General features: G+C 45.7%; 1 protein-coding gene across 1 annotated transcript in view; it reads left to right on the top strand.

The window, feature by feature from the left end:
* The window catches only part of LOC147666325 (zinc finger SWIM domain-containing protein 6-like), a 180946-nt gene that overhangs the window by 109698 nt on the left and 45660 nt on the right, over window positions 1–25588 (top strand). Inside the window, exon 2 of the mRNA XM_086949133.1 lies at window positions 16462–16818. Coding sequence (XP_086805259.1) covers window positions 16462–16818 — 357 coding nt within the window. The remainder of the gene's footprint in view (window positions 1–16461; window positions 16819–25588) is intronic.

Here is a 25588-nt window from a genome sequence, read left to right on the forward strand (position 1 = left end):
GTCAGCAGGTCGAATGCTCCCTCGGGATAAGCTGCGGTTTCTGGATGCTTAATGCGGTGGAAACAAGGAATGTTCCGTGGTTAACTGTCTCTAACGTGCCACCTTTGCTGCATGTCTGTGGGACGTCACGTTTCTCGTCCTAGGCTTCCATCTGACGCCCCAGTAGGTTCTGGGAGTTGTAGTCTTGGTATTGTTCCTATAAATCAACTGGACCTGCTTACTCAACAAGGCGCACTGTTGACAAAGACTGATGAGCCAACTGGTTTAACGAGGATAGCGATGTTGGCCACCCCTCACCCTCACTCACCCTCAACCCCTCACCCTCACTCACCCTCAACCCCTCACCCTCACTCACCCTCACCCTCACTCACCCTCACTCACCCTCACTCACCCTCACTCACCCTCACCCCCTCACCCTCACCCCCTCACCCCCTCACCCTCACCCTCAACCCCTCACCCTCAACCCCTCACCCTCAACCCCTCACCCTCAACCCCTCACTCACCCTCACTCTCACTCACCCTCAACCCCTCACTCTCACTCTCACTCACCCTCAACCCCTCACCCTCACTCTCACTCACCCTCAACCCCTCACCCACCCTCAACCCCTCACCCTCACTCACCCTCAACCCCTCACCCTCACTCACCCTCAACCCCTCACCCTCACTCACCCTCACCCTCACTCACCCTCACTCACCCTCACTCACCCTCACTCACCCTCACTCACCCTCACTCACCCTCACTCACCCTCACCCTCACCCTCACTCACCCCCTCACCCTCACCCCCTCACCCTCACCCCCTCACCCTCACCCCCTCACCCTCACCCCCTCACCCTCACCCCCTCACCCTCACCCCCTCACCCTCACCCCCTCACCCTCAACCCCTCACTCTCAACCCCTCACTCTCACCCCCTCACCCTCACCCCCTCACCCTCAACCCCTCACTCTCAACCCCTCACTCTCACTCACCCTCAACCCCTCACCCTCAACCCCTCACTCTCACTCACCCTCAACCCCTCACCCTCACTCACCCTCAACCCCTCACCCTCACTCACCCTCAACCCCTCACCCTCACTCACCCTCAACCCCTCACCCTCACTCACCCTCAACCCCTCACCCTCACTCACCCTCAACCCCTCACTCACCCTCAACCCCTCACTCACCCTCACTCACCCCCTCACCCTCACTCACCCCCTCACCCTCACTCACCCTCAACCCCTCACCCTCAACCCCTCACTCACCCCCTCACCCTCACTCACCCTCAACCCCTCACTCACCCTCACTCTCACTCATCCTCACTCTCACTCATCCTCACTCACCCTCAACCCCTCACCCACCCTCAACCCCTCACCCTCACTCACCCTCAACCCCCACTCACCCTCAACCCCTCACCCTCAACCCCTCACCCTCAACCCCTCACCCTCCCCCTCAACCCCTCACCCTCCCCCTCAACCCCTCACCCTCCCCCTCAACCCCTCACCCTCCCCCTCAACCCCTCACCCTCCCTCACCCTCCCTCACCCTCCCTCACCCTCCCTCACCCTCCCTCACCCTCCCTCACCCTCCCTCACCCTCCCTCACCCTCCCTCACCCTCCCTCACCCTCAACCCCTCACCCTCAACCCCTCACCCTCAACCCCTCACCCTCAACCCCTCACCCTCAACCCCTCACCCTCAACCCCTCACCCTCAACCCCTCACCCTCAACCCCTCACCCTCAACCCCTCACCCTCAACCCCTCACCCTCACTCACCCTCACTCACCCTCACTCACCCTCACTCACCCTCACTCACCCTCACTCACCCTCACTCACCCTCACTCACCCTCACTCACCCTCACTCACCCTCACTCACCCTCACCCACACTCACCCTCACTCACCCTCACCCACCCTCACTCACCCTCACCCTCACAACACATATTGTGTTACAATAGGTGTCACATTTGCGAAAGATAAAACGATTGGCATTGTAAATAACAAAGCTATTATTTCGCTATTTTAAAAACAAGCACATACATAAAAAATGTGTCCTTTACAATACCAATAGCTCAAACTTTCCTAATACGAGACATATTGCATTGCTGTGCTTCTCTCCCCTGCTGCACTCTCCTGCTCTCTAGAGATGTAGCATAACGATGAGAGCTGCCATATAAGTCACGTAAATACAAAACATGTTGCATTCCAAATGCTATAGGTGTCACATTCGCAAAAGTTATAACTATTGGCGTTGTAAATGACAAAGCTATCAATTTAGCTATTTTAAAAACCAACAAATAAATAAAATATTTGTCATTTACAAAACCAAAAGCTCCAACTTTTCTAATGCGAGACCTATTGCATTTCCAATGCTTTTTTATTCTTGTTGTTGTAGCCCAAAATGCAACTTCACTACAATCTTATTTCTAGGATCCCTAGGTCCAACACACCCTATTGTAAGAACTCTTTCCCGAACATAGAGCCAGACCTGTTTATTTTGCCAATTTGCTTCGGAACTATTCCATATCCCTTCTTAGGAGGCTTTAGGGTTTTAATGTGAACAGGGGAGGGTCCTTATGTTATGGGAAGGAGTTGCCTTTCTATTCCTGTTACAGCCACTTTCAAAATGATCTTGCCATTATGGCATTTCTGTGGTAGCCTGCAATATGCCAAATGTTAATTTTCCAAAACTGGCAAAGCACAATTCGCCTGCATAAAACCATTCTGTTAGTATGTGGCAGTGTTGGGGTTTTGAAAAAATGTGGGAGGTTTTGAAAAAACCCACAATGTGCAAAAAACATTGAGGCAAAGAAAGTTGGACCCAGCCCCGGTCGTACTATATGTAATGTTTATAAAGTGCACATTATCTGTGTGTGTTCTGGCTAGCAGGTGGTTGATAAACCTTACTTTTTCACCCTTTGCATACACGCTATTGTTTTAGGTTTGGATTGACAGAACAGCTGTCAGAAAAAACCTGCATAGAGTGGGCGTTGGCTCATCCCAGGAAGTTTAGCTCTCACTTAAGGCCACTGGCTGTTTCTTGTATCATTCAGTCTCTTGTGCAATGCTTGCAGTCGCAGTACGAGTTATTATTTTAACCCTCAAGTTCTGAATCCTTGCACTAAATTCCTTGGCATGGGTGCATTGGCTACAGAATGCAGTTTTGTTCGTTTGTCCAGTGCACAATTATTTATTTAAGAAAAAAACGCAGCTGCAAGAACTCCAAATGCAAGCCAAACAATTGGATTTCCAACGCTTATAAAGCATATGTATCTGAAGTGAAGTCTCTCAAATCTGTGAACCAACAAGCCACGCAGGAGAGCTTGGAACTGGGTGGTCATATGTGGCCGTTTGCAGCTAGCATGTAGTGGTCATCGACACCACTGCTACCAGTCAGTTCGCCTCCACAGGTCCCCCTTCATGAGGCCGGTGTATTGTTGTGGTATAACTTGGCTGTGGAAGTAGGCTTTTCTGGAAGGGCGGATTGATGCGTTAGGGTTTTGAGCACTACATTGCAGAGAGGGAAAATGACAATGTTGTGGTGTTGTGCGTGGCGGTGGTGGTGGTGGTGGTGGGGGGGGGGGGGGCGGGGCGGGGAGGGGGGGGGGGGGTGGGAGGTGGAATAGTCTAAGGTAAAAAAAAAGTGCGCATGCACTAAATGACCTCGCCAGTGTTACCGAGATGGGTGTTCTGGCGGTACACGTTATATGCTCCATTCCTCGTATTTTATTCATTCCAAATAGTTGTAGGGAGCAAACTTTTATTGACTTACTTTAATTCATACATCAGCTGGCCTTGCCCACATCTTTTTACATGGTGGCAGGATGTAAGTGCAGCGATCTGTAGGCCCTCAGTTTGAATCCGGCATGACTGATTCGGAGGTGGCTAAACTCGGTATTAAAGTTCGTATTAGTAGCACCCGTCATTTAATGTGCCTAAAACTGCAGAAAGGCGATATTAGGCGCTGTATAAAAAAATATATAAATCTCCAATAATTGTAAATGCTGGCCTGTTTTTTATTCTAGTAATGAGTAAAATCCTACGTTTGCAATAATATAAATAATTAAACCTGTAGTGAAATTGGTAGTTTAAACAAAGATCCGTTTGACCTCTCTCCCTCTTAGCAACCGAGCTACAAACGCTACGACAGGCAATCTCCTGAATTTCACGTGTCGTCTGGTCTGAATTGCATAGCAGGAGCGCGCCTTTGCATCCCCTGTAGTGGAGAGTTAGATATTCAAGGGGTCTCTTCAACGTGATGGCATAATAATAATAATAATGCACGACTGAAAGGGAATCTGCGGTAATGCCTTAAGAGCATAGCCGATCTGGACTGGCAGTGCGCAGCATATAATTCAGCCTGTTATGCAGTGGCATTAAATATACATATTGTCGTGGAAGCGGATGCTTTCAGACATGTAAAATGGGGGTTTCTCGGTGGGGTGCTGCTCTCGCTGAGGCCCATCATATGCACTGAATAGGTGATATCTACAATGAAGTAGCTTCATGCAGACGAACTCGGGGCTGGGAGGGCAGCGAGAAACCTTGAACTGCAGGGGCAGCGCTTGTTTAGCAGCGGAGCGCTGGATGCTACCAAGGTGAAATTGCACGACTCAAACGCACGATTAGAAGCAGTTTAATTTTATTAAATCGCAATTAATATTCTGTAACCAGTGCAGCAATGGCAATTTAAAAAGTAGGTCTTTAAAACATTTTGGATAAATCGGGCAAGAACACAAAGCGTTATCTATAAGGGCTATTAGAAATGTAGAAAACGAGCTCTGTAAAACAATCTGCATTTACCCATATTGTTTTCAGGTTACAGGTATTTATGCATATTTTAAATGTTGGTCACTGAAAAAATAAGGTTCAGATGTTTCCGCGCTTAGCAAACTAAAACCCCACACAAGCTGTTTAAGTGGGTTCTCTCGTGGTCTAGTTAAGTTGCAGTATACTACACAATTGCTAGAAAGTATTAATGTTGTAGTACTTGCTCATGAAGAAATCTGTAGCTATTTAAATAAACATTGGTAAGAAATCCTATTTTTTTTAAAATTAGAATTTGCTGACCACACGTGCGCTGTTGAGGCAAAACCTTAACAAAAAAAGTTTAAAACTGGCTTAGCGTAGGTTAATTACCATTGCTTGGCTTCCAGTCGCTCGCGTTTCCTTGCTTCTGATTGGCCAGAGCCTCCTGCTTCCTTCCAGGGCTTTAGTGTTGTCTATTTCGTAGGTCATGGATCAAGTACAGATTCAGCTGCAGGCTCACGCATTGAGTTGGTGTGTCGAGTTCCATCCGCCCTCCCACCATCAGTTATCTCCCCTCCCCCCCCCCCCCATCCACCCTCACCCACTCTCCCTTGTGTTGCTGCACACTTGCTCCTTCCCCACAACTGCCTCATGTGGCTTATTTGAGGAAGCAATGCTTTGGCCATGTACCCTGTATGTAGTTTTGTTACAAACTGCTGTTCGCAGGAGATTTCGGATGAAAGCCGGTGTTCTGAGAATCATTGTATCCCCATGAGTGGCTGCCCCCCCTACGTCACGGGGTGCAGATTTAGACGTATTGAGAGACAAAGGGGCAGAGAGCGCCCGCGGGGTCCTTGTGCCGACCGCGTTCACAGCCTCGAGCCGCCAGCAGCCCGAGGCGGTGTACGAGGCCGAGTGTTGTATTGTAAGTGCAGTTATAAAACGTATTGTAAGAGCATATATTAAACACCGTCCACCCCTTCATTTTAACTCCAATTATAAAACGCTTACCGTCCCTGACGAAGCGCTTTAGGCGGGGCAGTGCTGCTCCGGGAACCCAAGGCCAGTTCATTGTTTATTGCCTCCAGAGGAGCACTGCCCCGCCTAAAGCGCCTCGTCAGGGACAGTAATTGTTTTATAATTGGAGTTAAAATACAGGGCTGGCGACTCCAACGTTATGAACGCGGTCGGCACAAGGACCCCGCGGGCGCTTTCTGCCCGAGACACGAGCCATGTCTCAACAGAGCATGCGCAAATGGCATTTGTTAGGGGGTACATGGAAAGATGGTGGGTGTGATGGCACGTCATCGCCACATCTAGTACAAGCCATGGGCTACTCCTGAATTATTCTGGTGCATTCTCACTCCTTTTCTTGGTATTACATGCCTACACACCATGACCCCAGATGAGGTAAAAGTGCTGCTTTGGTTATTCACATTATGGCATACTTCCCACGCTGCAGTTGTCCACACTGTCATAATTTTTCCAACCAAGTGGATCCTATGGTGTATGTAGCATGCTTCCAGTAAACTATTGTGCTTCAACACCTAGTCTAGGGGTATGAAGCGGTGTATAAATGCAATTTTAGTACAATAATACGGTTTGAATTAATTTTGACATTCAGGTGGGTGGGGTACCGTTATCCATATGTCAATCCCATTTGACATTTTTCCACCATACACATTTCAGGCAGGAACATGCAGACGTTTGCTTAAAACAAACTCGTTTCATTATTAATTGATCCATCTAGCCTCTGCAAATGCATTTTTTTTAATTTCCTGCAATTGCCTGTGACCAGCTGCATTTGTGAGTTTTGCTCTTTGACTTGGTGATTAAGTGGCGGTCATATGTATTGGGACTTGTGCATTTTTACCGCCTTTGCCTGTGAACATTTTAACACCTCTCCCCTAGATGATTAGACTAATGTTTACTTTCTCCATTATTCAAGAAGCACCAACTTCTATCCTAAAGGTTTAAGACTCATGACCATTCCTAATGCCTGTAATTGTATATTTACATTGGGTGATAATGAACGCTGTCAAGCCTGCAGGAGCTTACTTTTGTGAAGTGTACCAAACGGTAACCACACTGAGTAGAACCTTCAGAACTGCTACAGGAGTAGGGCTCTAACCTTGAGAAAAGGAATGTTAGTACAGCTAGAAAGGCGGAGTAGCAGTTTGTAGGATAGGACATTAAGCAACCTACCAAAGTGACTGTTTTGATATCTACTAATAAACCCTTACGCTAGTGAGTAATCAATTGGAATGGGCATTCTCAACTTCTCAGTAAATGAGACTGATGGTCCATTGTGGATCCTGCTTACAGCAATCAAAATATAAGATCTGGCATTGCATTTACCTGAGAAACAGACTCTCAAATGAAGGCTTCACCCCATCCATAGGTGTGGCTGTTTCTACCACCTTGGTAGAAGTCTGGGGATTCCACAGAGAAGAGCAATAGGGCAGCCCATAGTACCAGATGATTATACCGCCACCATGAGACCTCCTCATTCCAAGGTGGCAGCGGGCAACCCATTGGAATGGGCATTAGTAGCAATTGTTCTATTCAACGGTGTTCCATCCAGAATCAACCACAATAAACAATAGGAATGGGTGCTATTGAGACAGATTTTATATGCTGAGTAGAGCATCAATTGTATAGCCTTCTTGGCATATAGCAGATCTGAGATACCATTATACTGCATTCTTCCAGCAGGCTCAATGGTTACGTATTGAAGCTGCTGACCATTCCTCCACAACCATGGCCTGTCTTTAATAGTTCACCTTGGAGCAGCTGAGGAGTAACCAATGCCCTGTGAGGTAGTTCGGTCTGGTTGATATGGTTATGGTGACCTTTAAGGTGCAACAAGTATAAACAGCCTTCCAGGATTTAAAGTGGTCTGTTTCTTTCGTCTCGTCTGCCGTGGGCTCACATTGAAGCAAAGGTTCACTGGATTATTTTTTTTAAGTAGGTTTGGCTACAGGGGTTAATATTACATTATGCTATTATTGGAAAAGGAGTAAGACAGTATGGGCATTGTCCTGAAACTGTAGCCAAAGGGAAATTACTTTGCTAAAGTTATTACAATCACATTTATGTACACCTGTCCCCCATAAAGCAGAGTTTGTTTCCTTGATAGATATGTAGTTGCCACGCTTGCTTTCATTTTTCTCAGCATCCACCTGTCAGCAGTGACCTCACTGCATTTCCCAGCGCCCTCACTACCTCAGGGGCGGGGGTCCCACTAATTGAACATCTCCAGCAAAGTGTGGACATACTTAGGTGTTGGCTTTTGGGCCATGTAAGGCCTTGGGCCAGAACCAATCGCCACAAGATGAGATCTCTTGTTGTTCCAGCCCAGCACTCCACACTAGCTACGACATCGCACGTGAGATTAATTAATTAAAAAAAATAAAAGGCAACTGACTTTCTCCAGCTACACACCCAGGGTGGGAAAAATCTATGTATCCACCAGGACCTCCCTAACCCTATTCCATTTAAAAAAAGATAAAGGCTCACATTTTTTTTAATCTATATATCTTTGCAGCAATTTCTTTCCAGAACCAAACTACATGTATGTATGCTATTTCTGTAGCATAAACCTAGACATAAGGCAACAGAGTGCTATACATGCTCAGAATTTAGCATAATGTTAATGAGACGAGGTGAGGAATCTGGGGTGTGGTCAGCTAATGTAATTTCATGTAGTGCTTTTTAAAGAAAAGTCATATTGTACTCTTTACTCAATTGGAGCAGCATTGTGGCATTCCTGGTGGATACATGAATGTTTCAGATTATCTATGCATAGCTGGAAAACTAAGGTGGTCTTCATTTATTTTTTACACATCTTAGTCTGATGGTATCCAGGCTATAGGAGTGTCAAAAAAAATCGCCAGAGTGGGAGTTTGTCTGCAAGATTTGAAGGGGGCGGGGGGCGTGTTTGTGATGGCATCATATCGTTAATCTAGGATCCCGCTATACAAATGCCATACAAGTATATTAACCACTACTGAGAGAGTGCATGGAGTTTCTGAGCATTGTTTAGGATGGTCAACCATGAAGAAACCTTCCTAAAAAAATACAGTTACAAAACAATTTAGACACTTGCTCTAGTTTACTCTTGTATTCTCTTTGGCATAGTGCATAGTTTTCTGAAGTAGCGCTATGCCTTCTGGGCATTCTCTGTGGCAAAGCAGAGCACCAGTCAGCAGTTGTGCCAAAAACTCTGCACTAAACCTGTTGGCTTTTTGGTTCTTGAGTTACCTTTACATTAGAGAGGTTGTATATCATTAGTTGCTCGTTCAACTTGTATTCGAAATGGTGTTGAGGTGCACTGGTGGAGCGCTGTCCATTATTTTGCAACTTAATTAACACTGATGGAACACTCTGTGATGATGCTACGGCGCATGCTTGTGGCCTAACATCTAGAACCTGTTTCGATCTCGACAGGGACGCTCAACAGCCTGTGATTCTGGGCAAATCACTTAATCTCCCAGTGGCAGATTTACTACTTCTGGTGCATCTCTGCTAATCAGCAGGGATGCGCCAGTAAAGTTGTGACACATCTGCCCATCCGTGCGCCACCACTGCGGCGCACCGTGGCGCATGGATGGGCAGATGCGTGTCGCATCCCCCAGGGGAAAGGCGGCACATTGCTGGAGTTGCGTCGCAAGCTCGACGCAGCTCCAGCAAGGCTTGGGGTGCCCCTATCCCGAACATGCTGCATCAATCCTTATGCCTGCTTATTTTATTTTTATTTATTTTTGTTTCTTATATAGCGCAGGAATTCGACCCCCGAAGGGGTATCTCCGCGCTTGTGTTCTTGCCAGAAACCAAAAAATAAATCAGGAAGATGTGGGTTTAGACTGTCGGGAGCAGGTATGTCTTTAGGGATTTCCTAAATGCTCCAATGTTGGAATTTTGCCTGAGGGTAAGGGGCAGAGTGTTTCAGAGAGGGGGGCCCCCAAAGGACAGTGCTCGACCACCCTGCCTTTCCCTTTTGATCAGCGGAACCTGAAGAAACGATTGGCTCCTGGAGCGTAAAGAGCGACATGGCTCATAGAGTTAAAATTTTTCCATCAGATATTTTGGGCCAGTGCCAAACAGGCATTTATGGATTACGCAGCATATTTTGAACTTAACCCACTGGCGGATGGGCAGCCAGTGGAGTTTGTCCAAAAGAGGGGGTGACGGAGATCTGGCAGGGGCGTTGAGGACCAACCTAGCTGCCGTGTTCTGGGCTACCTGTAGCCTGCCCAGTTGTTATTCATTGGCAGAGATAAGGAGCCCATTGCAGTATCCTAACCTGCTGATCACAAGCGTCTGAACCAATGTTTTCCTATGGCTGTCGGCCAGATACGGGAACACACGTCTCAGGAGCCCAATGACTCTAAGACAGGATCCCGTCACCTGATTTACATGATCTTTTAATAGTAATGACTGATCAAGCCGTACCCCTAGATTTTTCACTACCTGTTTGGAACTAGGACCTGCCCCCTGCCCCAAAGGCCACCATTCTGGAGACCAAAGGAGAGAGGCCTCTCCGAACAGCATGACCTCCGTCTTGCCCACATTGCATTTTAGGCAATTGGAGGCCATCCAGTCGGATACAGCTCTCATACCAGCAGCAAAGGCATGCTTAACCGCTGGTGTAAGTTTGGAAAGGAAACCAGCAGGCACTGGGTTTTGACACAGCATGACCTTAAAAGTGACTGATAAATCTTGTAGATTTCACTCAGCCACTTTTAGGAGGCATCCTAGCGCCAGAACGCCCCGTAACGCAACTGGTGCTCATGTAAAGCGCTCCGATACCTCGGAGTCGAGTTCCCTCTATTTAACCCCCCCCCCCTCCCCCCCTCAAATAAAAAAAAAATACCGATTGCATGTAATTGCATGTAATTCGGGTAAGAATGGAGCGTGCCGTTTACCTGCTGACTCCTCAGACAGTGAATGTCTGTTTATTCTTCCTCAAACAAGAGGCATTACCTTGAGCTTGAGAGCGCTGCCCACGTGCTTTAGCGGGTGTTTTTGAAGATTTGTTGGGACATTCGTCCGTCCTTGGACCTCCAGCGCCTCCTGCAGCTTCACTGTACTGCCTTTTATCTCTGGCCCTCTCTCCGTGTTGACTTTAGGGGATGCTATGAAGAGTAAGAGTTTCTCCAATAAATAACCGCGCCTTAGGAAGTCGTGATGACGCAAGGTATTTTTTTTTTCGCGCTGACGCATGGTTACAGTGCGCGACTCACTATGTTCACTTAAAGTTGTAAAACGAAATAGTTTCGGAAGTTAGTGAGTCTGGCGCACCTGTCGTGTTTACCAATTTACGTTTAAATTTCAGATGCAATAAGCGTTCTGTGTTTTATGCGCCTCTGACTGTAAATCGCCCTTAAAAGCAGTACTGTTGGTTTACTCGAGCGTGCGCTTTATTTATTATGCAATTCACTTTGGAAATTAAACTATTCCACTTTTAGTACTAATGAGGTTGAGGGTAAATACAACAGGCGGCCCTCTTCGTCTCCTACCTTGTGTGGTAACTGCTTTGCAAAGCCACTTAAGCTCTCTGTGGTTCTAAATGCGTCCTTTTTGTTCACTCTGTTCCCATACCTGCCAGGTTTTCCGCTGGCTCGTGACATTTTTATGTTTTCAGTGTTCTTCTGAGCGGCATTTCAATGCTTTGTGTGACACTTTATTGCGAGAAGAACAGAGTGCCAGAGGGGGGGAAAGGCGTATGTCACCAGCATTGGGATAAAGTACAGAAAAGTATCCCTTTTCGTGCAACGTAATGGTCTAAAAATTCAAATGGAGATAACTTAATTGAATTGCTCATTTAAGGGCACTAACTTAATTCCTTCTTCCAATAAGAGTAGCCTGGATTTTTTTAAAGGGGGTTCTGATTCAAAACTGAATGGTTTTGCTGAGAGAACTTGGGTTTGCGTCGTCATGCCCTTTGAAAAATTGAAAATTATGTATGCAATATGGTGAAAACTAGAGGGATATAATGTAAACGGGCAAGGGCTATCACTGAATCTGTTAATCATGCACTTAAATCTGTCACAGCAATGCACAAGTGTTGCGTCAAACCTTGGTACAGGGTGAAGGAGCAGTGCATTAAAGAGTGCAACTTCAGACAATGGAAGTAAATGCCAGCTTTTGTGATCGACACACTTGCTTTACCAGAACCAACTGGGAACACTGAAGCTGGCCTAGTTCTACCCACTCGGTCTGCTTTTCCTCCTCAAACTCAACAGCACTTTTTCCTTGATCTCCCCTCCATTCTCCTTTCGCAAACTTCTCACCCTTTGGAGGGTAGAAAAAGTAAGAGCATTCAACCTTTTACTTTAACTTCCCGCATTCATCCTCTCCCTCACTCCCCTTCCTCTTCTCACTTTTTCCCCCTCTTTCTTTCCTTATACTGTCTCATCCTACCCTCTCATTTGATCCCTTCTACTTATTCCTCAAATTTACTGAAGTTGTGCAGCAATGAAGACGTTTGCTCACTATCTCCGGTGGGCCCAGTATGTTGGTTCAAGCACCACAAACTGCAGGGACACACATACCCAAAAAAATCACAAAGATATGCATTTCAGAGAAATGGCTGCTGCGCCCACAATAAACATGTCTGCATTTTTCAGAGTTATTATGTTTTTTTGACATTTCCTTACCAGTGCTGTGGTATCAAAGTTGCCCTGTTCTCTCCTACGCTGCTCTTAATGGATGGGTAAAAAGTCAAACCGCCCTGAGCTGTCCTTGCAAGGGCTAAAATCTACAGTACTTTTCAATTGGATGTGCTGTGAACTCCGACGCCTTTAGAATTGCTGGACTGCAACCAGCACATCACAAGGCAGGCCTCTCTGTGCCTCAGCCAAACGCGCTGCAGCCACAGTAGTGAGTAAAATAGTGAGCTGCAGTGTTTGGGACTCGCGGGTGGTGTGGAAGCATCAAGGTGCTCAGACATGTGCGGATTACACGATGCAGAGGCGAATAAGCCAGTCAGAGTTCTATCTTATTCCGAAAATGGCTTAGCAGCGCTCTTTCTTGTGAATATGGAAACCTTAAGCCGAACATGGCACACCTTTTAATTGTGCTAAATAAAACAGAGTAACCGCTTCTCCTATATCAAGCCCTGGCTTTGCCATACATACCTGTGGCGACCGAACCGCCACTCTACCCTGGGCTGAGGCGCTTGACGGGGTGAATCGAGCAATAAGGCACATAATGAGGAGCTTGGTTTGCCTTTCAGTTTGGTCAGTGCTTGAAATGGGGGGGAAAAAAAGTGCAGGCATCTATACCAGAGTACATGCTTGTTTCTGAGAAGTGCCGGTACTCTCCCTCTCAAAATAAAAAGATGGCGGTACTCTGTGCTTTAAATGGGCCGATACTGTCTGGTACAGAGTGTGTTGATGCGGACAACTGCACTAAAGTGGTAAGCTAACTTCTGATGCATGGCACTTGGCAGGGCTGCTGTTATGAATTTGCCATACGACATTGGTAGCGCTTGAGTGGCAGTTCTGTTCCATACAATGCTTTGCGTATGGGCTATTGCTTCTGCCTAGATTTAGATTTGTGTTGAGTCCTGTCCACAAATTAAGTGGTTCACTTCTGGGAGCAATGATAAATGGTATTGCATTTACAGGATGACAGTCTGTAGGAAAAATTCTCGCAGTGCCTTCCGCTCACCTATGTCCTTATGTGGAACAACATTAAGAGGCCTATTTCTGCTCCTTATTACTGATGCGTGCAAGGAACAGTGGTTCAGATGCAACCAGTGTTGCTTATTGTCGTGTACATTAGTGCAGAATCACCCGCATGTGGCAAAAGAACAACTTTGGTAAGAACTGATCGTCTGAGGACTTTCCCTACCGAAGTGTAAGACTGCCTCTTACATTTTTACATTTTAGTGTCCTTGTATACGTTTACAGCTGTCTTGCCGCGTAGTTCACTAATGATGGTTCATGTTTAAAAACTATTACTGAAATAAGTTCTTCTCGGTGCAGTGTTATAATGTGATGTATTATTGTCGAAGCTCCTACATTTTTAAGGAATACGATTTTTTGAATTTTGAAGAGACTTTCATATTTTACATGTTTGTATGATTTAAAATCACAAACTTTCAGAGCTCGACTCGTGCTTTGACTCAAGATCCGAGCAAGACCCGTAGCTCAGCTCTGTTAATTTGTTGGCTCGCTCCACGGACATCCTCTAGGCTCTAATCAAGACTTCATACCTGAGCAATGCAATTCTTTAAAACATGTTCCCTTAGTCCTAAACTGCCTGTGATATCATTGTCCTTCTGCGTTCAGTGTTGAGGAATCTACCACAAAGTTGAGACTGGACAGTTGGGTAAAGTTACTCCCCCATGGACATGGTTACTCCTAGCCCGTAAACTCTTACTCATTATTACAACCCCCCCTTTGATAAGTAGGAGGTATTAGTGGGGCAGTGAAACTGGTGAGAGAATCACACACTCGCACTCTTACACACTTCCTTTCGTCAGTGTCCACGTCTTGGATACCCCCTCCCTTCACCAATGGCGGCAGTATAGTAACTGTCTGTCCAATCTTTGGACACACCAGGCTTGGTAAGTGTGACCAGGTGGTCCCAGATCCCTCGGCATATGTTGCACAAGATATTTTAATAAGCAGGAGGCTCTTCGTCACTTGCAATGGTAGATGCTTTGGCTCACATACGTGCATAGTTGGGGCGTGCTGATGACTATATGGATGTACTGTTGTGATCTGCTGTCATGCATTCCTTTGTGGAGTTCTACTACTCCATATTTCGGCAGTGATTTAAGGCGATGTCTTTGGGTAGGTTACCTTGAGTTTGCTGACGTCTCGGATTATGCCAGAGTAAATGTACTCCGATTGCAAGTGCAGGACAAGATTAATTGTGTGAAAGGAGGCTCCCCGTCATGCTGGATTGAGCGCCCCCCACCCCCGTGCTTCAGTTGAAAGTAACCTGCCCCACGTTCTCAGGCCGCTGCTCGCGCGCTTCCTCTGTGGTGGCATTGGCAAGCCATTATAGTATCCGGTTTCTCGTCGTTGTTTTCCTTCACTTTTAACTTGTTCCTGTGGGGTAATTGGGTTAATCCATTAGTTTCTCCCGTTGCTGTCCTCTTCGTGACCCGAGGTTGACCCGAGCTCCTCGCCGGCTTGAATTCCGAAGGAGGCCTGCTCCTTCTCAAGCCTCGCCCCTGCTTCATAAATAACGGCCGCCGACCGCCGTGAGAAGCGAGGCCTGGTGGGCAGGGATAGCGGGAAAGCCGTGTCTGCCTGAAGCCGGGGCATGGTGTTACTTCTGGATATTTGTTTTGAGTAAATGGCCGCAGAAGCCCTTTTTGTGATAAATCTGCCTGTGGCGCCAATAGGCCTCTTAGGGTGTGCTCTCCAAATACGCGGTTATATCGGGCTACAGCAGACCTCCCAGTCCTAGTGGTAAAGTATTCCCCTATCTCTATGATGCTGCTCTGGGTGTTTTTTCTGCTACTGCGCAGATACCATTCGTGCTGATAATCGCATAGGAACGTGTATCTTCTCTTCTCCCCTCCCCCTTCCTTTCTGGCATGTGTAAATGGAGCCCTGAGGTATGTATAGTGTGTAAATCTCCTGCCGCTGTTCAATGGCCATCTAACCGTCGAGGCGCTTATCCGTGTGAATAAGTTTATGTAACAAACTTTTTTTAAATCATAAAAACATGACTGACGTGCAACCGCCTCACCATTCTCGTACTCAGATTAGCAGGCCAAACACCACCAGCATCTAGCATAGATCGAACTACCACAAACATGGTATCAGAAGGCTCCCTAACTTTATGGAATCACACAAAGAAACCAGAATATTGCTGATGCTTACTTTTAGGTCTTATGTGAAAGGTGATTTGGGTTTTAGAGATAGTCGCCACTCTGCAAACTGTCCTTAAACGTAGGAAAGACTGGTAGGCTGAACAATAATTCCAATAGGAATAGGAATGTGACTGTAGCCACCTTTTGGAGGCTTATGTGTCTTCGACATACATACATTCACCAGAGCTGTATGTAAACTGTGGGTGGAAAACAACTGCACTCTTGTGATCCACCTGCTGCTTCTCAAAAGGCTTCCTGACATTGACGAAGGCTGTTGACCCACACAATGCTACCAGATACCTGTGAATGCCATAGTTCTCTGAGCAGTAGGAGCATCCACGACATGCCATCAGTACAAGGCTCTTACCCTGAAACTTATTTGTCTTCGCACTTGTAGTGATGATGTCTACTTTGCATCTAATATCTATACTTTTGGTGTAATTCTGATCAACAGCGCTTTATATTTTACTTGTAAGTGTACCATCACGTTGCATTCATTATGACGTATTAAAACGCTACATAAAAGTGACAGATTTCTGCAGCTGCTTGCGGAAGTTGTGAAGCCATAAGATTTTCATTATTCTCCCATTGAGTCATCTGCTTACATCACTGATGATCCGTAATTAAAATCCTATTGCATTTTCGAATTACTATACACCATCCTCAAAAATAATAATAATAATAAGGGAATTGTACACAGATTCTTGCTGGCACTGCATGTTAAGACTACATAGTGAGTGGCAGGGTTTACTTTTTCCTTCGTGTGGCAGGATATGGGGGTGAACCAGTTGAGCATTAGAGTATGTGTTCCTAAACAAAGCAGCAATTTGCCATGTAGTGATTTTATTAGTCTCTCAGATGGTGCCATTCTTCTCATGCTTACCTTTTCTGTTCTTGCCTAGGCTTCCACTTAAGCGGAACAGTGACGGAGCCTGCAGTGCAGTCGGAGCCCGAAACGGTTTGCAATGTAGCCATCAGCTTCGATCGTTGCAAGATTACCTCAGTGACCTGTAGCTGTGGGAACAAGGACATCTTCTATTGTGCACATGTCGTGGCGCTTTCTTTATATCGGATCCGCAAGCCCGACCAGGTCAAACTGCATCTTCCTATTTCGGAGACTCTCTTCCAAATGAACAGAGACCAACTGCAGAAGTTTGTACAGTATTTAATCACGGTGCACCACACAGAGGTTTTGCCAACTGCTCAAAAGCTAGCAGATGAAATTCTTTCACAAAATTCGGAGATCAACCAAGTTCATGGTGAGTTGCCCATCCTGTTTGTCTTTTCATTTGGCATTTGTTTTTTGCATCTAGTGGTTGGGGAAGCTGCCTTGTCCATACACTTTTTGGACTTCGAGGAAGCTAGTTGGTAATGTGCAGTAGACTGTTTTAAATCCGATATGTTTGCTTTTTTTGCAACTATAAATTAACTTGATGAATGAATTGTCATTTAGATCAAACTTGCTTCTCGTCTTCAAACCTCCTATTTTGTGTAAATGGAATTGTTTCCAAGTTGTTTTAAGACTGCCAAGGCAGTTGATTGGGCACATGCCTTCCTATGATGCATTGTATAGTACTCATTTGTTCCTTGTTAATAATGGTAATTGTTAAAGGCTCATTAAAATATAATACTAGTTTGGTCTACATGCGGTTGTGCAGTATGATCATATTTCACTTCTGTAATAGAGGGTCTCGTGATGTGTATGATTTTTGAGGCCTGGCTTGATGGCTGGGTATCTGACAAAGAATGTTTCTTTTGTATTTGCTAAAGGAGAGCAATATGGAGGTTAGAACAGAGCATCCCTTGTAGTCCTTGGGTTCTGCTGTTGCACACTAAGACTTCCAGTAGATGAGTCATGTGGTATCTAGATATCTTGCAAAACATCTGGAATGTTTAACCCTGGCTAAGTCGATGCCTGGGCTATCGGATTCACAGCAACAAATTTCACATACCCCAAGTTGGTCATTAATGTAGTATGATTGAGGTAATTCACTATAGATTAGTTTGCATCAGTTGTGTAGCATTGCACGTATGGGGTTTGTATATACTGATCATTTTGTTTCCAAGGTGGTTTCATTGTTACTGGTTATTGGTTTCCACAGATGTAACGTAGGTGTTTTTTCCCCCTTGATCTGAGTTCATGCGATGGTGCATTAGTTGTACGTCCATGGGTGCTATGAATCAATTGCTGCTTATCTTTCATCAAGGATAATGTGAGTTCCGTTGCTATTGATCTAGAATTGCAGGAGTCTCTAACAATTGCCACTGATCTTTAATTCCAGAGATGGAATTGGGTCAGTCGATAGTAACAGATCCTAATGTTTCTGTGGTTCCAAACATGGCCTGAATTAGTCTTTCATTTGAGGTTTGTTCTGTCATTGTTAAACTTGGTGAAGTGACTTGAGATTTTATGTTTGTTTTTAATCTATTTGTGTTGGAGAATTAGTCTCAGTAAGCCAAGAGATCCTCCTTTGTGCTGATTTACAAATTTTCGGCCAGTGAGTTTTCATGCCCAATGGCTAAGCTGATCTTTCATGCGCACTAGTTAGTTAAACCGAAAGCCACAAGTTCAAATCAGTCAACCAAGTTCAGCACAGCCAGGAGTAGGAATGGATTCTTAACAACCACTATGCTTCTGGCCCAATATGACTGGTTTCTATTTGAAGTGAAATATATAGTGGATGAAAAACAGCAGATTGGAATCCAGTGACTGAATTTTCCAAGCATGTCAACCATCCCCTTTGTTTTCTTTCCACAAATATTCATGTCACAAAGCTTTGAGTGAGAAACGTCATGAATACCTTGGACACATTTTGACAGGCAAACTGCCTGCGACTTAAGAGCATACACCACATTATAGAATATATTATAAAATCAATTAAATGTTTGAAACAAACAAAATAGACAGAACCAAGTGGCCACCATTGGGCCTCAATACAGTACAAGCAACAATTTGTCAGCACTGTTGGTTCCCTCTTAGTTTAGTTTATCAAGTTTTTCTGGCTGTCAGTCCTTTTATATCATTGCTAGAAAGTGAAATTCTTCACTACTCTAGAACTACTAAAGTTCATGAATCCCTTCAGTGTAGGTGGAAATGTTTTGGTTATTTATCTTTTATTCAAAGTGTAGGTTTTCCTTGTAGGCTGACATTTTGCTTATATCATTTTGTTTGCTTTCTATGTGCGCTATTATAATATAATCAAAACAAGGGAAGAGTTGTGCTCCATTCATATATTTATTAAAAAGGCACAGTGTAGAATGAAACTAGGTTCTTAATAAAGCCATCACTCACCAAACTGGTTGGTGACCTGCTTTATCGGGCCCCACCAGGAGAGGCCGAATGCCACCCTGGTGTGCTTCGATGCCAGAATTACTGCGGAGCTGTTTTTTTTGTGTTCAGTGGGAAGTGAATTAAAAATGCCTTGATTGTGTCAAAAACAAATTTTATTAGTAGCCAGACATGTATAAAACAGTGTGATGAATAAATTGTTCAGCAATATCCACGTTTTTGGTCAACCTGTTTTTGCCTAGGTGTGATCATTAATCAGGCATTTATCAGGACCGGAAGTGGGTGAACCTCAGTGGTGTGGGCGCGCTAAGGCCCACCCTAACCACAGGTTATAAATGTGAAAAATTAAACCAAATTGGTTTAATGGACCTCGTGTTGAGAGGAACAGAGTTTACTAGGACCTTGTGTTGAGAAGAACAGAGTTTACTCTGTTGAGTTGTAGGTTAACATACATTTATTTATTTTGAAAGTTTTATAGAGCACTGATGACCCTTGCGGGTATCGGAGCGCTTTACAGTAAATAAAGGTTAATTATATCATACATTAAAGGTATGCACAACGAATATACATAACACCATGGAACAAACAAAAAGCAAATCAACAGGAGAGCTCTGAGTCATGGTAATACAACAAAGATAAATAAGTCAAATATATATAACATAATTGAGCAGACAAAAAGCAAAGCAATAAGTTGCAGAGCAATCAATCAATCAAAGCATTTATATAGCGCACTACTCACCTAGAGGGTCTCAAGGTGCTTGGGGAGGGGGGTCCGCTACTGCTCGAACAGCCAGGTCTTGAGTTGCCTCCTGAAGGCGAGGTGGTCCTGGGTCAGGCGGAGGTGGGTCGGGAGGGAGTTCCATGTCTTGGCGGCGAGGTAGGAGAGCAAGGCGAGCAAGGGCGACTGATGAAGCATGGTAATGGCAAAAAGATTGATTAGGTTGAAAAGTTTGATAACTGGTATGAAAGTTCTCACGGATTCATAGGACTTTAAGTGAATTTAGCCATAAGAATGCCTTTTACTTTCAATTTGAAGGATGCAGTGGAGGGGTTCAGTCTTGTTTCCGGGGGCAGGGCATTCCATATCCTGGGCGCCATTCCGGAGAAGAATTTCCGCACTTCTTGTGGATCTTATCCCACCGGGTATTGTGAGTTTTTGTGTGAGATAGCTGTGTACATTGTGATGTATGGCCTTATGCGTCATGCACGCTATTTTCTGGTGAATTCTGCCTTCAAATGGCAACCAGTTTAAAGATTTTAGGTCAGGGGAGATGTGGGACCTTCTTTTCGAGCCAGTGATGAGTCTCGCTGCCGCATTAGTAGAGGCTCTTAGGGGAGCTGTAGTAGCTTTGGGGAGACCGCATAGCGAGACACTTCCATAGTCCAACCGAGGTAGCACTAGAGCTTGAACCGCCATCTTGAAGTCATTGGCAGGTAGGAAGGGTTTCAGCTTCCTTAGTGTATTAATCTGAAAGCTTGCTCCCTTCGTTGCGTTACTAATGGGTTTTTGCATATTGAGGTTGCAATCCAGTGTTATACCCAATGATTTTGCTGAATCCACAATGGTTGGTTGAACGTTGAGTGCTGTAAGTTGTTTGATCCAATTGTGCATTATGGGGACTTTGGTGGTTGGAGCAATTAAGAGTATTTCAGTTTTTTAAAGCATTCAATTTGAGGTGGTTCTCTGCCAGCCATGTTGGGTGGTCTTAAGAGTACTGTTAAGCAAATTAATGTTGTCATGGGTGTTGATCTTACGGTAAAGTTGGGTATCGTCAGCGTACAGGTAAAGATGGGTATCGTCAGCGTACATGTGAAATTGCATGTTGGACGCTTGTAGCAGATCGGTGAGTGGTTCCACGAATAAGTTAAAAAGTGTTGGGGATAGCGAGGACCCTTGTGGGACTCGTAGCGTAACTGGAAAGGGTTTGGACCGGGTGTTATTGACCTTGAATTTTTGAGGCCGGTTTTGCAGAAAAGAGGTAAACCAGTTAAGCACTGCTCCTGATAGAACCATTCTGTGATTTAACAGATCTATCAAGTTCTTGTATTTGACCGTATCGAGCGCTGAGGAGAGATCTAGTAGGATAAGAAGGCATGTTCCGTTTTGATCAAGTATTTGTTAAGATCACAGCACGGAATCAGCCATGACACACATCATTGATGATGCACTACAAACACCAATCCGGCTTCCGTGCAGAAGGTTGAAGTGATCAATATGTTTTGTCAGTTGGTGGGAATATTGGAGATAGGGTGGTAGTTGTTTAGGTCCGTGGGGTCAGCTGTGGGTTTCTTAAGGAAGGGAGACACCTGCTCCACCTTTAGGCAGTCAGGGATGAAACCTTGTAGAAGTGTACTGTTGATGATTTTGGTCCAGAGAGGTAGAAGCAATGGGGTAAGTTCTTTAACCGCATTTGTGGGGAGAGGGTCGGTGAGGTGATTGGCAGGCTTCAGGACACTGAGAAACTTGCCTATAGCGTCTTCAGAATAGGTGTAAAAGGATGACCATACCGCGTCGTTTTTTAAAACCAACTTTGACGGGATTTGTTGTGCTGCACTTGGGGATAGAGGGGAGGTTTTGGTGAGAGTGCAAGAGTGAGAAATTAGATAATTGAGGAGATCTTTCTTGATGTTCTCAGTCTTTAGATTAAAGTAGTTAGAACGTTTTTCACACGTGGGTTGTGGGTGGGTGAGTTAGGTCTTGTGGACGTCTAGGTGCGTCCTTAGATGAGTTTTGATTCATTCTAACATTTTTTTGGTCGATTTCTTGCTTGGTCAAGTTGGTGGCTGAAGAAGTCTGCTTTAGTGCGCTTGAGCTTTCGATAGTAAGCATTTCTTTCTTTTTAGAGTAATGAGGTGCTTGGTGGATGGGACCGATCTCCCGTTGCGTCAGCAGTTCTGAGAGAATGTCTATCCTCGTTAAGAGGACCGTTGAACCAGGGTTTATAGTCTTTCGTGGAAACTCTTGTTGAAGGGGAGCAAATTTGTTAATTATCGAGGTCCTACAGTTGAGGTAGTGGTTGGTGAGATCATGTACGTTGGAAGACCCAGCAGGGGGCAGAAGTAGATTGCGGCTGGAAGCAGGTAACGTGTTTGGGTGGAGTTTTTTCCAGTCTTTTCCATACTTAGGTTTTTTGTGGATTGGGTCGAGTTACGTTTGACTGTTTCCTTAATAAAGAAGGTGATGTGATGGTCTGACCAATCACAGGGGAGGATCGGCTCCAGGTGAGTGGAATCACTCTTAGAGATTAAGTCTAGGGTTGCGCCTTTGTGTGTAGGGATGTTGAAAATTTGGTTGAGGTCTAGGGCCTTGAGTATGTTTTTGAGACTGTTGACCACTGTATCGTTGAGGTTGTTCCAATAGAGGTTAAAGTCAGCAAGGAAAATTTGGGTGTATTGTCTGGTGTATGTTGTGATCATGTCCATGAGTTGTTCTGTGAAGATGAGGTTGTCACCAGGTGGATGATAGATGATGTGTAACGAACAGACAGGTTTGCCATTACTGTTGATGTCGAGGCTTATGTATTCACAAGAGGGGAGTACCAAGGATATGGCTGTTTACGGTGATGTTGCTCCGGTGTATGCATGCAATACCTCCTCCACTCAAGTCTTGTCATTTGTAGGGGGTACTAGGATGTCGATGAGAGGCGAGGAGGATTCTGTAAGCCATGTTTCAGTGAGAATTATCAGGTCCAGATCAGTAGAGATAATAAGTCTGCTATGTCAGTGGCATGTTTAGAGGCTGATCTGCAACTCTGGAGTGTGCATTTAAGCCGGGGTGTGGCGAGGGAAGTGGTGTGGTCCTACATTATTGGGACTTTATTAAGATTGTTGTCGATGATTCCTCTATTGTTGTGGGTAGACGGCCTATGAGGGTTGGAGAGGATAGAAGGGATGGGCATGTGTGAGTGAACTGGGGTCACGATGAAGGGTTCGTAGGAGAGAGCGAAGATCTTTCTCCGAAAAAGGGTTCTTGGTTCGCATTGGGCGGGAGGATAGATTACAGGAGGGTCTGATTTCCAGCTGGGAGCATTGTTTGGGGGTGCTAGGGAGGTGAGTTGGGGGCTTGCTAGGTATACAGGTTCTGCAGGATCTGGAGAGCCCTGGTTGTCTCAATAGCATCACTTTAAAAGCGTGGAGATCCTCTTTGATTAAGTGAAGTGTGGACATGATCTAATCTAGTTTCTGGTGTGGTTATGCTAGGGGTGGGAGGCGGGGAAATGTGTGTCTGCGGTGTGGGCTGGTTGGGTGTATGGACTGGTGTAGGAGTGCGTGGGTTAGTATGCACAGATGTGTGCGTGGGAAGGATGTTGATGTTGGTGGCTGAGTAGTGGGTTTGGCATGGTGGTGGGCGGTCGTGTTAAGTGCGATTGGTAGCGGTGGGTGTTCAGAGGGTGGACTGATGTCTGAAAGTGCAGGCGACTGAGCTGTGGGGGAATTGGCTAGCATGGGTGGAGTCCTTGATAGGAGTGTTATTGCGTGTAGCAGAAGAGGTAGGGGGAGAGATGATTAAGTGGGGATGGGGTTTTGTTAGAGGGGTGGGGAGCTATGGTGGTTCCAGGAGTGGGTTCAATTGCTAATGGAGGTGCAGATGTAGACTCAGTCTTGCTATATGAGGATTGATTGGTCTGGGGGGAGTTCGAGTTGGGTGTGTTATTGAGAGGGGTTGGGGTGGGGGGAGAGCTGGTTAAGGTAGGGGTTATGTGAGCGGGGTTAGGAGCTATGGTCCTTCCTTGAGTGGGTTCAGTTGCTGATGGGGGTGTGTATGTAGTTTTGCTCATGCTAGGGGGGTGGGGGGGATAGGTTGAACTGGGAGGAGTCCATGTTGGGGGTGATATTGTGAGGGGGGATAGGGTAGGGGGAGAGATGAGGGAAGGGGTTGTGTAGGAGGGGTGAGGAGCTGTGGTCGTGCCTTGAGTGGTTTCAGTTGCAATGGGGGTGCGGCTGTAGCCTCGGCCATGATGGGTAGAAGAAGCGTGAAATGTTTCGGTGAGGTGCCGCTAGGTGTATCATCAGGGTAGAAGAAGCGGTTGGATCCGATGTCCGTAATGGTCGGGAGAGTGGATTGGGGAGGAAGACGAAGGGGGTTGGAGAGGTAGCACCTAGAGTAATGTGGTGGGGGTGGATTGGAAGGCAGCTTGGGGATTGTCCACTTGTTCTTTAATGATGGGGAAGATGTTATCCAGGAGATTTAATCTACGGTCCATGGCTTGGATGAGGATAGTACCGTTGTTATAGATGGTTATGGTTGCTGTTGCTTGGAAGAGTTGGGAAGGGGCAATATAAATAGACCAAGTGCCGATTTTTCTCGTGAAAGAAATCGTAAATGTGGCTAGGAGTACTTTCCTCTATTGTGCTCTCTGTTTCGTGTGGAAGATGTCAATGGTTGTGTGCCCGTTGCATGGGGAGAAGTAGGGATCAGTGAAGAGTTTCAGGGTGTGATTTGATAAAATTGTGTTTGAACAGATTGGCCCTTTTTATTTTTTTTTAAGGCCAGGGGGAAAGATGTATGTGAGTTCCATGATGTGTGGGCAGATAATTGCGGAGAGGAGGGCACCAGAGAGTAAGGATGTCTGGGACCCAGGAGTAGTCAAGAGAGGGATAGGGTGAAGAGGGAGGTTAGGTGGGTAGAAGTCAGATACTGCGAATGTGAATAATTTCTAATGGGCTAGGGGGGACTCGGGGGTAGGATCGAAGATGTCATGAAATTTGCACCCAGGGTGTTGGGTAGGTGGGGGGGTCGGAGTGTTGGGAAGGCAGAGGGGTCGTAGGTAAGAAGATAATAGACAAAGGGTGAAGAAAAGAAGGAACAGGGCAAAGAAAAGGGAGGAGGGAGATACCACAATCGGCCACCTACCCTACGTAAGTCTGAATAGATGGAAAGGGGGCAGTACTAGACTAAGGGTTAAGGTAACCAGAGGCTAGAGCAATGAGGGGAAGTCGGGCTAAAATGGCCGACTCTTTAGTAGGAAAATACTTAAGTAGGTAGTCCTGTTAGTTTCCATTAATGAGGAAAAGCTAGTGTAGTCCTACTTTGCCGTTCATTCTATTGTAGGCTATGGGGGAGCGAAGTCCTATTTTTCTGTTCATGGACCAAAACAAAATCTATGGTCCTATTTCGATTGTGAAGAAGTTCACAAGATGTGATTGTTGTAAAGGAGAATGAACAGAGGGATGGTGATGGAGATCCCCCCTGCACTGCGAGCCATCGCCCAATGTGGGCAAGTGAGAAAAACAATAGTCTGCTAGTGGAGATGTAGAAGAGGCTCAAACTACCAGAAATAAATAGAAAAATGAAAGCAAAAATATTCATAGTCAATTGGACGTATTTACAAATACCTTGATGCTGAGGAAATGGTTGAGGCGGTTTCTGGAGCAGGCTCATTTGTTTGACTTGCAGCGTCAGGACCCCTTGAAGCATAAGGGGCACTGTTTTCGTGTGTTCGAGGGGGCCGAATCAATAAGCTTTCCCTATTTTCACTGTTCCTTTGGGGGGGGACATCGGCCAAAACATATTAGTCAGAAAACAAAACTACGCAGAGTATTTTCAGAAAATAGACTGACCTTTGGGATTTGCTACCGGTTAAAGCGTTGAAAGAGAATACCTCACTTCCTGCACAGGGAGAGTGGGAACGCAATTCGATTGCTCAGCTTACATTTGTAGGATTCGTTTGCCTGGAGTATTTCCTGCTTCTCTTAAGGGCTCCATCCCTAAGACCCTTCATGGGGGTAACTGCACACAT

This window comes from Lissotriton vulgaris, unplaced genomic scaffold (assembly GCF_964263255.1).
Source record: "Lissotriton vulgaris unplaced genomic scaffold, aLisVul1.2 SCAFFOLD_1033, whole genome shotgun sequence".
NCBI lineage: Eukaryota > Metazoa > Chordata > Amphibia > Caudata > Salamandridae > Lissotriton > Lissotriton vulgaris.